A 12,331-nucleotide genomic window follows, 5' to 3' on the forward strand; every position below is an offset into this window, starting at 1 on the left:
TACTCGGTCGCAGCGAAGTATGAAAAATCAATTTAGCGAATCGAATTTTAATCGCGCGTACAAAGTAAATACGTAATGCGAGAAAAAAGATAACACCAACTGGCTTGTGCACATAAAGCGTATCGAAGAAATTCACGTGAACGTTCAACCTGGCTCCCGTTCGAATTACAGTGTATCATCATCCAGATAGCTTTATCATATATGAAAAAATTCGCGGTCGTGAAGCGTATTTTGCCGCTAAACAAAATGACTGTCGCGCAATTTCGCGTAAAAGCGGCCCCGATGACGCTTAAAAGTTACACGCCGCGATCGAGCAATTACGGAGCGGGTCGCCGCCATCGCGATCGTGATCGTCATCGTCATTGATGTCCCACGGACAGAGTGTATACACGCACCACGGCCGGTCCACCCCATCACGCTTTATTAGCGCGACGATTGGGACAATCGGTCCAATGATTACAGCCGAAACATAATCGTTAACGCGTACGACCCATTAATGACTATGGACCATTCTCGATGCCAAATTGGTGGCGGCGAATGGGCTACGGGAGAGAGGATCGCGAGCACTCCATACGCCGCTGCCAGCCGCGGTATGCGTGTAACCGCGTTAACGCGCCAACGCGGACGCCTCGATGATGAACGTATTTGCCCGGCCCGTTAATCCCCGTTACGACGAATCAAAACGTAAACGCCAACATCCCCCACTCTCTCTCTCTCTATCTGCCTGACAACTCCACCCTATAGCGAAACGTTTCCCTCTTTGTTCCGTTCCATCGTCATTTCTCTTTTCATTTGTCCAACTAGCGATGAGTTGTGAAATATGGTCGGTCAACGTACCGAATGAACGCACGGAGAAATAATTCCTGCGACTGAAGGTGGTAATTGATCGTTCGGTAATTTCCGACGAAAATAGAGGATAGAGGAATTAATTATTTTTTAATGCTCGTGAAATTCCAAGTTGGGAAAATCGAGTCTTAGGCTGTAAAGAGAAGGGAGCTACGCATCCCTCTGTCTCGCGAAATCGGTTCGTTGCTCCATAATTTATGAGATTCTCCGTCTGTCCATGAGGAGGCCTTTCCTCGCGATGTTATAATTAGAAATATGCTTACGGCCGTAATTCCGGCCGAAGCGGAACGAGAAGGGGTGGCGGGGTGATGGCTCCCGAAAGGAGGGTGAGCACGTTTACTGCCAATAAGGGACGCATGCATAATAGAAAGCCGTAGATGGTAGTCGACCGACCGACAGAAGGACTTACACGGGAATGCTACTTTACGAGGACTCGTATTACGAGGGTTGCGTATTCGTCGTCTTTCATACGTGCCCGTTCTACAGATATCGAGTCCAGCCCACCGCCCGTACCGTTTCTTTCGTATAATACAACAGAGAATTATCGTCGGTGCTCGAATCCCCGAAATTGTTCCAACGAAATATTCACGGGGGAAATATCTCGAGATACGAATTTCACGTGGACAGTGGAGAACGATAAGGAGGAGGATGGTAGCGAACGCGAACACACCGATATAACCAACGTGTAACGGGGTATTTTCGACGGAGGAAATTCGCGAAAACCGCAACGCAGACCGCGTCGCCGAGGGCAAAAACGATCGCGCCGCGGAATTCGGCTTAGAACGTGATTCTCCGCATTGACGTCACGGCGGTTTAGTATCGCGCGCCACCGATGAACGAGTAGAAGCTTCACGGAGGACAGGGAGAGAGCTGTGACAGAGAGAAAGAGCGTGAGAGGCGCTCTGGGGTGTCGGGTTTGGTCGCGCGGTCGGAGTAGGGTGACACCGACAGTAATAACGGGTTACCAGTTACCTATGGACATTTATTTATTTACGCCTTCCACGTCGGGTAATTTCACGTGATTCGAGGTTTCGTTCGCACCGGGGAAAATCACTTTTAAACGCCGCCTGGTTGCTGGAGAAAAAATCGTCCCGGCCACCGGGTTTTGTTACATTTTATTGAGGGGATGCGGCAACCTTGAATCAAGTTGGACTACAAATTACGCTGCACGACTGAACGAGATATCTCGCACCGCGTGAAATTTATCACCGGAAACACCGCACAGTAGCCCATTTGCATTTCACCAATAACGAGATATCACGGAACGAAGGTTCAAATTTTTATATCTCGTTGTACGTTCGTTATAATAAGAAGAACGGACAGCTGAAGCTTTCCCGATCAATGCGAGCCCAAACACGACACCATTCGGATTATTTTTAGTCAAAAACAGTGTACCGGGTGTACTTTAATTTACGAAACGAATTTAACGAAGTTTCTAAAGTGGTCCGAATGGTGTCGTGTTTGGGCTCGCTTTCATCGGGAGAAGCTCACCTATCCAATGCTACTATCGTCCACGATCTACAACGAAAAATATAAAAATCCGCTCTTTTCTCTCTTTCCTTTCAAAAATTCCGACGCTAACTTTTAAACTACTGTACACACCAACTAGGCGCCTTTTGATCCAACAGCGGATCGATCGACGTCGGTTTCTAGCAAAGGACCGGTGGCTCGCGAGGAACAAAGCCGCGAGGACTATGCCCCGGTACGCGCAGAATTTTCGCAAGCGTTTCCCCGAGCGCGAGACGATTCAAGCGTGTGCGACTGGGTGGAGTGGTGTGGTAGGAGGAAGAGGAGACCAGCCTCGTATGCACACACGCGCACGCCGGGGCGCTCAAGTAATTCGCGCAATTTCATCTAAATTCCGCAGCAACGAAATTTCTCGCGTCGTCTCGTCTCTGTGCTCTGTGCACACAAACCGCGCGCGACGACGTACGTGTACACGTTGCTCCTTGGTGGAAGGAGAGCGATGCAGGGGCCTCCCGTAATGGTATTTCTTACGCTCTTTATTTATCACAGGGCTACGCTTGTGTGCTCGCTCGCTCTCGACGTTATTATGAAATACGATTAGGTCGGTACACCTCGGTACTCTCTTCCATTTCTCGTCCCTTCGCCGCTTCCTCCGCCTCTCCTTCTCCTCCTCCTCCTTCTCTTCTCTGCCCCACCCGTTCTTCCGGCTGTCGAGCCTTCGGCTATTTCGAATATTCGAGCGTTCGAAGGATGCCGATGCTCGAAATACCGTGTCGTGCATGGCGCGGCTCTGTTTCGCGCCTTTCATTCGCCGCGATAATGGCCGGCCTTTTTACGCTGCCGGGCCTTCTCGAGACGCCAGCTTGTAACTGTCTTTGGTGTACACTTAATGGCCACACGGTTTCTTCCGATTTTTACAGTTTACACACGAACGTTTTAGCGGGGAATTTTCTGTACCGTTTTTTATGGCAATTCTGGCATGCAGAATTAGCGATTGCGTTATCTCATTCCACCGGGAGACATCAATTTTTACGATACGAGGATAAACGTACGTACACGTGAAGGTATGTCAGTTACTTCTTGGGAAGTAATGAAAATTATCTTCGTCGAGTAAACCGATTCGAAGGGAAATTCTTTTCTTCGATCTTCGATAAAAATTGAAACTTTTCATCCGTTAATCGCTCTAATAAATGAATTAACTTGCAAAAAATTGTCGATAATTTTTTCGTTAATAAATCGTTGGAAAGATACGTTTTCATTTGATTCGCGTGAAACAGCCAAGGTGTGTGTACGTAAGTACGTACGTACGTGTAACTAGAAGAGAGAACCGCCACCTATTTATTTCCCGGCGGAGCCGAGGCCATTCGCTCGCGTAAATAAGCTGTCGCGTTTTATTTCTTTCTCTCGTCGTCTCGCGGAATATTCCTTCACGTCCCGGGGAATATCGCGCGCAACTGGCTGCACGCATGGCCACGTAACCGAGAAATTCACCCCCTGGCACCGGCGGGCTTTCATCAACGCCAACTTTCCGTGCTTAATCCTCCGCTACTGTCCTCTGTTTTCTTCTTGTTGCATAGCTCGCTGTTACACCGAGTAACGGTACCGCTTAATCTTCCTCGCACAATTTTTCACTTATCGATCAATTAGCGAACTGGTCGTAAAGTATCAATTATATGTACATCCTTTTCTTCTTCTTCTCTCTTTTTTCCCTCTTCGTATTTTTGCCTCGCACAGAGAGAAAGCTTCTTTCGAAGCTCGATCTTTTTCGGGAGAGATCGATCTCTCTTGGTGAAAATATATTTCGCGAGTCTCTTCGTTTCATGCGCTTATAAGGCAACCGGCCGTCTATTTTTACGTAAGGGGTTGGCACCCATGGAGGAGTATCGGCACTCACGACGCATAAACACGGAGCCCGGGGCCCATCAGCGCATTAACAATTATATTACGGAAGCTCACTGTTACGCGCGAGCGAATTCATACGCGTGCCTCCGGGGCTCCGTGGGGTGAAAGCAGCCACCGAGGGAAAAAATACACTCTGAGAAAGGAGATCCAGAGAACGTTGGTCTGTCCACGTTCGAGTCTACGGTAGAAACGTTTCTCCTTCGAACGGAAGGATTTTCGATCTTTTCCCAAAAAAAGAAAAAGAAAAAAAGAAAAAATCTTCTCTTCCTTCGAATTTTCTCTCGCGAACCATTCCACGCGAAGTGAACGTGTACCAGAGACCGATAGCTATAAAGCAGGGTGGCGGTTTCCTCCGAGGCAAGCGTCCTCTTTGTGCTCTGCGAACATACTGGGAAAGGGTCGAAGAAGGTGAACGTAGACCCTCGACAGCTTCGTTTACCCTTTGGTCGCGTCGTAACAGTGGCTGTGATTTAATTTTTTTCTCGCTGTCCGCCGAAGGGAGGTGGGCGAGAGAGGGTAGAGAGTGTCATATTCACGACACGGGCTGGGGCCACGGCCGAGAGAGCGAAATCAAGCAGGGGTTCTAGCCTGGTGGTGGTGGTGGTGGAGCCAGAGAAACGAACAGGGACGGAAGTAAAGAGAAAGAGTGAGAGATTGAGCGAAGGACAAAGGGAGAGCCGAGAGAGAGAGAGAGAAAGGGGGCGAGGACGAGTAGTCTCGGCGAGACTTAATTAAACAGCGGGCAAAGCCAGGTTAGTTCACAAAGTGACCGCGGCACCTACCCCCTTGTAGCCACCAGCATCGACTCCTCTCGCCGATATAGCTCTCTCTACCTTCTGGGGATATACTAGCCCAGTAGGTATCGGTTTGCAACGTCCAACGACCGCTTACGATCGAGCGAAAATGGTTTTATCGTATATTCCTCCACTTTCCCCTCCCTCCAAGATTTTCAACCCCTTTCTTTCTCCTCTTTACCTCGTCTGTCCAAGGATATTCTTGGCTCGACCTGCCCTTCGCTTCAACGAACCTCGAGTTCGCTTGGTTCCTCCTATAGGAACCAGCTGGTGGAAGGGACAAAGGGGGCGGGCACAGGTAAAAAATTCGCGGAAAAATTGAAGCTTGGTATATACAGGTACACATATACACGATGGCAAAGGCCAAAAGGGGCCAGTACGTTCGGTGGCGACACCTTTGTCGTGGCAATCAGCCCGCCAAACAAGGAAAGGAAGGGTTTATTTTCGCGGGCCGATGCTAGCAGCAGAGCGACAGAGTAGTCGCTGGCAAGCGTCGCCATCCGACGTTCTTTTTATCTCAAAGCCGTATCCCTTTTGCGCCTCTTCTCTATTCCTCAATTTCCAATGAGTCGGAATACGACATGAAACGCTAAACTGGCACAAAGGGGGTAAGCCGCCGGTCGAACCCTTTGCCCGATCTACTGCTCTCTCCTCGCAGCGATCATCCAGGCTGGGAACCGTGCCCATAGTACACCCACTCTGCTCCCCCGTTTTCTTCTTTCTGTTTCATTCTTTGGCAGGTCGCATTAGGTTTGCTTCTGTCGTTATCCGCGTCATTTTTCCAACGTAGTGATTTGTTAGGATTAACCCTTTGGCTTCTAACGAGTCAGACTCGCGGCAAAGATTCCTTTCGCCAAAGTTATTTCAGTGAAACAAATTAATTTTAATTCCGACTTTCTGAGACACTCGGGTCCATAGTCGGTAACAAAGTCACAAGTCAAAGGGTTGGCAGAGCCAGAAGGTGGTTCCTACGTCGCTAACAGAGCGAGAGTTAGAGATTATTTTTGCTCTTCAACGCGCGACCATTGAAACTTGGGGTATTACCAAAGATCTCCCTCCTCTTGTCTTCCTCGACGCTGGTCTCGGTCGTAGAATAACAAATTCTACGTGCACACGATGATTCATATCGTTACATAATCAGAGCTAACAGTTTTAGGAAGAAGAAACCTGTATCCGATCGGGGTACAGCTTTCGACCGGTCCATCGGAGCAAAAACTTCCAGATTCGAGTCCCCGCGCGTAAACTACGCTCGGTTAATCCTTTTTTCCTCTGTTTAGAATAGACGGAACTGTTGTATACACACGCTCTCTAAACCGGTAGTGTGTGACGTAAGCCTGTTTGACACATGTTGTTCATTTAGTCCTGTATTGCTGTACCGAACAGAAACAGCCTTCGATTACCGCGCGAAGCGTTTCTCTCTCGGACTCTGACGGGGAATGTAGCAACGTTTCATTTCCTGTTCTATCGTTGATACACTTAGATAGTGACGACAAGAAAGATTAATACTCGCGTTAACATTTCAGCGCGGAAAAATATCGCAATTTCCAACACTGACACCTCGACAGCCGCCTCAAGTGTTTCACGTCCTATCCAACATTTAATTTTACAATTACCAGAACTCTGTTAATTGAACCTAACCTCGACAACTCAGCGTCGAGCTTTAACAAAACAAATTTTCTCTTTGTGAAAGGAAGCTGTCTGTCCCAACTTTACAGGAAGATTTCCAGATAGAATCACCTGAATTCCTCCACGAGCGGCAAGCCTCCTAATGTTTGTCCACTGCAGTGACTTTGTTCTGGCGCAACGATCCCGTGGAGTTTCCGGCTCCAGGGGCTCAGTGAATCAGAATGGTCGCGCAAAGGATTCGAACGAAGCCCGAGGAGGGTGGTAATCGGAGCAGGTTTCCAACGCGGTGGCGTCGTCTAGAGGTATAGCAGAAGGACGCTGTGGGCTGCGTGGACGGTCAGACGGCGACGAGGGAGGTGAAGCGTCGTTGTTGCACGCATCCTCTCGCTACTCCCCTCCGTTGCCCCTCTTGTCCACCTCGAGAGAGCAGTTACAATGGCTGGACGAAGGGTTCCGGCGATCTGGTGTGTGTAAACGTTCACTTCAAAGCAAATCACCTATCGTTACGCACGGCAGCACCGACGTCATCGATGTCCATACCCGTTCTCGTTGCTGCTGTTGTTGTTGTTGGTCGGTCGGTTGTTGTTGTTGTCGTCGTGAACGTCGTCGATGTTGTTCTCTATATGGCGGTGCGGCTGCAACGAAGAGGAGAGAGAGAGTGAGCTCTTTTGAGAATTAGCTCTTCGAACGAGCTTCCAAGATGACACGAGCTCTTCTCTATCCGTCTCTCTCTCCCTTTCCTTTGCGTCGCGACAGATACGTACTTGGGTGGATATGTTAGTCACGGACTATTGATCCGGGGATGGATCTAATACGAGTAATTATAGGCCTGGCCGGTGTATGGTCGACGCGAGCATTGCGTCAGGAATCTTTGTGGGGATCGTGGACCGTGAACCGTGCAGCTAATGAACGGTTATCAATCCTACGGTGGGATCTGGAGCTTTCTGTTTTTTAGGTTAACGCGAACTCTGACCTATACGCGGCAAACGAGCTTTCTTCCTGATTTTATTCCGTGAAAATTCTTTACGGTAAGAGTGTCTTTTTGTTTTCGTTAGATATCGTCGTTCGTTGTCGGGAACGAGTAACGTCTCTAATCAAATGGTCTCTCGGTGTGTAGAAACGATTTCTCAGAGTTCGCGGATAGCTGGGAAAAGCTGGGGACAACGCGTGACGGTAGTGGAAGAGGGGTTGCGAAGCGCGGCAGAGTCCCTCGGGTCCCAATTACACCGACACCCGATCCTGGCATTACAGCCGGGCTAATTCAAGGGGCGAGGAACATGTATAAATCTCGGTTCGTTGATTGTACAGTTTCAATTCCATTTCTCTACCACGTTCACCGCTGGTAAAACCAATGTCATCCGTGAAACGGGAACTCTCCTCTTGTTCCCTTTCACCGGAAGGTCCATCATCGTCGTTTCACTCCCCCTTAATCTCTAAACGACACCACTCTCTCTCTCTCCTTTTTTCTCTCTCGCTTTCCAAGCTTTTTCTACCCACGAGGGAAAAGAGTGGCGACCCCAGAGGGAGGGGGAGGGGGTGTTAAAAGTCTCGTTACATCGAAAGAAACCTAGGAGAAGAGAGAGAGAGAGAGAGAGAGAGAGGTGAAAGGGTTTTGCGAAAGGCGGAAGGGATGGCGACAAAAGGTTCGGCTAATTACGACGAGGCCGCAAGTTGCCGTGCAAACGGCGGCCAAAGGCAGCTGTCGGGTTCCCAAGGCGGTCTACGACGAAGGTTTATACGCGACGTGGGGCTTTTTGCCATAGAGAAAACGCGCGGTGATCCGCTTCTGGTTTGACGCGAGTGACGCCAGCCAGAATTTCCGGCCGCGGATCCAATCCAGAGCTTGTTCCGCGGTTCTATTTGTTATCCTAGCCGCTCTGTCGACCGATCTCCCGCTGTTTTTCCACTCGTACTACTCCGGTCCTATACTTTGCTCGACGACGGGCTTATCGTCGCTTATGAAAAACCTCGAGCAACGTTTAACGATCTCTCTTGAAATTAAAGTAAACGACCGGGACAACGTGGGAAACGTCCCTTCCGCGGGGAAAAAAATCACGCTTTTCATCGTATAGTTTAGACCAGGGCAAATAAACCTCGGTGCTTTTTTTTTTCATTCTCTTTCCAGCATGATTTTTCCTTCGTCTTGGAATTAAGATCGAAGTACGAAATGTGCTTTGCTCTAGGAAGGTTTCAAGCTGTTTCAGTTGCAGCTTCGACTATCTGTGTAGTTCGTGATTTATTCAGCTGTCTTACAAGCAGTAGGACACCCGGTATGTTCGTACGAAGAGTATTGTGATTTTTGAACGACTGCTTAGTGTCGTAATACTTGCAAATAACTACTCTATACTCTTTCGTGCAGCCGAAAGACTAATTAAAAATTGTCACCGATTAATTCTAAGCTTTCCATCGACCCCAAATTTGTCATTCAATTTCAAACTTAGAGAAAGACACTAAAAATGTTCACAAATGAATCTTCAACTAAAAGCAAACAAATTGCTACATCTTCGGCGATCCAAGAAAGTAGAAGAGAAGCGAAACGCTTCAAATACACCGGCAATTCAAAAGGAAACAGAATATTTTCGTGTTCGCGCGAGAAACTCTTGGAGCAAGTGTATCCAAGCGCAAACAAACGAATGCTGGTAAATACGCGAAACCTCCTGCAAACTCGGTAGATTTGGCCTGGCTACTCATGCTCATCGAGGCAGCAGGTTAGCCGGTGTATCGGCCACGGTAAAGGTCATCTCATTGTTCGACGCGAGCAACGCGTGTCCCATTACAAATCCCTGGGCCCGCGACGAGGAACAACGGAGGAGAGCACCGACTCCTTGCAACCCCTGCTAAGATAATACAGGCTGGGTGTCCGCGGGGGGTCGGGGATTTCAACCTTTACCGAAATGCCAAGCGGGGCTTTAAACGGGCTAATAACACCGTGCCAACCTCCCTTCTTCTTCCTCCACCTTCCACGTCTTTATTCCCTCCTTATTGCACAAATTGCCTCCTGGCAGCCCCACACATACCCTTCCATCTATGTACTATAAAATTGATAAAGACATCAACGTACGTAACACATCCATCTCTCCTTACGGCGCGGTACGACGGCGCCAGGCAGGTAAAGAGAACGAGAGAGGGATAGAAAGACAGATGGGTAAGAGGGAACGAAATGTCAATGTTTCTTTTGTACGAGCGAAACGTGTAACAAGGTGTCCTCTATATAATTATACACCAGAAGGGTAATTCTCGTATATGCAGTATATAGGAGAGGAGAGGAAGAAAGCAGGCCTTTTCATTTCCAAGCCGGTCATTAGCCGAATGAGAGACGATGGTCTTAGCGAAGCGAAGCGGTTGCGTCAATATTCCTTGGATGATCGATCATCCGGTCGGAACCGCAGGAGGCCTCGCGCAAATTAAGTATCGTCTTACTCGTGGCCGCCGCCTTTACTGAAAGAATCCTCGAAAATACATGCACAATCTGTAGAATGAGAAAATCAAGTCGGCGGAGGGAGGGAGGGAAAGGGAAAGAAAAGAAACGACGGTGAACAAACGAGGAATATGAAATTCTCTTGTAGTTGAAGTAGTGGTGGTGGTGGTGGTAGCATCGATCATCGTGTATACGTATGTAACGTAAAGATACAACGTGAAGGGTGAAGAAGGAGAGGACAGTGGAGAAGAGAGCGAAAGTTTGCCGCGGAAAGATAAAGGTTTCTATAGTCGATGAGCAGGGGTGGATGGGTGGATAGAGAGAGAGAGAGAGAGGGTAGGGTAGACTATTTCCTATATTTGCGATATCATAGAGCTCGCTTGACATTATGGCTGGCGCAAAGGGGGTGGTGGGATAGATGGGCTATTCCGTGAGACCGGCTGTCATATTCATGTATTGACACTGAGCTGGTTGACTAATGGACTGCTGTTGTCACAGGCTCGTGTTACCGCGAGGGCCCGGCCCCTGCAACTCGTTTTTCCTGCGAATCGACCGAAACCACCGCTGCCGCCGTCGTCGTCCACGACGACGTCGACTGGGCACGGTGCTGCGCCACCGGGGCGAAAAGGAGGCGAAAGAAGAACGAAAGAAAGAAAAGGAAGAAAAAAAAAATATTGGCTCGATCGAACCTACCGGTGTGGACGATCGACGTGCTACCGTGGATAGAGTAGGGACGTTTTTTTCCGGCCGCTTCGCAATATAGCGAAGCAGCACGCGGATATTCCTGTCGGTCTTCTCGACTTTTACATATTTATCGGGGCCCTCGCATTGTGCTCGCGTCAGCCGAGACGCCGACATCTTTTGCCGGGAAAAATCCGTGATATTGAATTTGCCCAACCCCTTTCCTCTCTCTCTCTCTCTCTCGCTCTCGTCGTGCTTGCTTTCGTTTCCCTCTTCCCCTTTACTTCGTTCAGGATCGATTGGAACCACGACGGATGATAGTGGTCGTGGGTTAAATCTTTTGTCAGTTAACGCTTGGAAATTCGGAAACAATCTGACAGTCTGCGGATTATCAGGACTCGGGGATTATCGGATAAAAATTTCGCAGAATATCTTCGTTAGTTGAATACAGGTAGACGTGGAAAAATGTTTCGGTGTACAGAGAGCGATGTAGGTTGCGATGATTCATCGAGAAGCTGACCGCGCAACGGTAGCCCCGAATCCCGAGATCTCGATCGAGACTCGCGACACAATGGAGAAATCGCTTCTGGTGCTCGTTTTCTTTTTCATCGCCAGCCCGACGAGAGAACAGAGGAAGGGGTGTGGGTGTTGTTGCAAGGATCGAGTAGGTGGTCAAAGAGGAGCAGCCCGGTGCCCGTAAACGCGAGACGACTATTCTATTACCGACTGACATTCGATACAAACTTGGTCGAGCGATCACAGCCTTTGCCGTGAGTCCTTCCTTCCTTCCTTCCTTCCTTCCTTCTTCCCTACCTTCTGTGTTCCCGTCTCTCTCTGCACACCCCTTCGTTCCATTAAAACACGCGAAACAGCCTATAGTACGAAACAGCCTAAGCAATAGGTAGCCTAAGCATAGTCGTGGCTGAAATAATAGGATACACGCGGCGTAGAGACTTTATAGCGGCGTGTCTCTTCGTGGCTGGTTGATTTATCGTCGAGTTAAATGGCTCGTCGCGGGAACGCCTGCCGGAGACTCTCCTCCGCGAACGGCAGTGAGAGAAGATCGCGGGTATATACGCGAGCACGGGGACCCGTCGTAAAGAGTATCCGCTATGGGACAAGCGTCCCGTAAACGATGGTATTTCGTTGGACCGTATGGTTGGTGAAACGTTGGTGTCTGGTTATTATTACGCGGAGAGAATATTGGAGTACTCACCTCTGATCTTCTGCTCGTCTTGTAGTTGCCGCTCGAGGCTGTCTTTCACCTCTCTCTCCCGTAGAACGTCCATCTTCAGCTCGGCTGTAATTAAAATGAAATTTCATTTATCAGATCGGTCTATTTTTCATTTCATCCGTATATTTCGTCGACACGTTTCAAGGATGGTCTGTATCACAATCCCCCCCTCCCCCCAGTTCTCCAAGTTAAAATGTAGTTATCTATCCCTCAACGATCCTCTCCGCCATTCCTCCTCCTCCTCGCCCCCGAAGAAGGTGGCACAGGAGAATATCGCACGGTCTAGCGGGTCCATGATTAAATCCGGCGTACGATGGCTGGACCAGGGCTCGCATAGTTACCTCTAATAGAATTACACGGAGA

General features: G+C 49.0%; 1 protein-coding gene across 1 annotated transcript in view; it reads right to left on the reverse strand.

Moving 5' to 3' along the window:
- Window positions 1–12,331, reverse strand: part of LOC108573987 (dachshund homolog 2) — a 177,281-nt gene that overhangs the window by 32,558 nt on the left and 132,392 nt on the right. The window contains exon 8 of the mRNA XM_017936483.1: window positions 11,951–12,034. Coding sequence (XP_017791972.1) covers window positions 11,951–12,034 — 84 coding nt within the window. The remainder of the gene's footprint in view (window positions 1–11,950; window positions 12,035–12,331) is intronic.

This window comes from Habropoda laboriosa, unplaced genomic scaffold, assembly GCF_001263275.1.
Source record: "Habropoda laboriosa isolate 0110345459 unplaced genomic scaffold, ASM126327v1 scaffold197, whole genome shotgun sequence".
NCBI lineage: Eukaryota > Metazoa > Arthropoda > Insecta > Hymenoptera > Apidae > Habropoda > Habropoda laboriosa.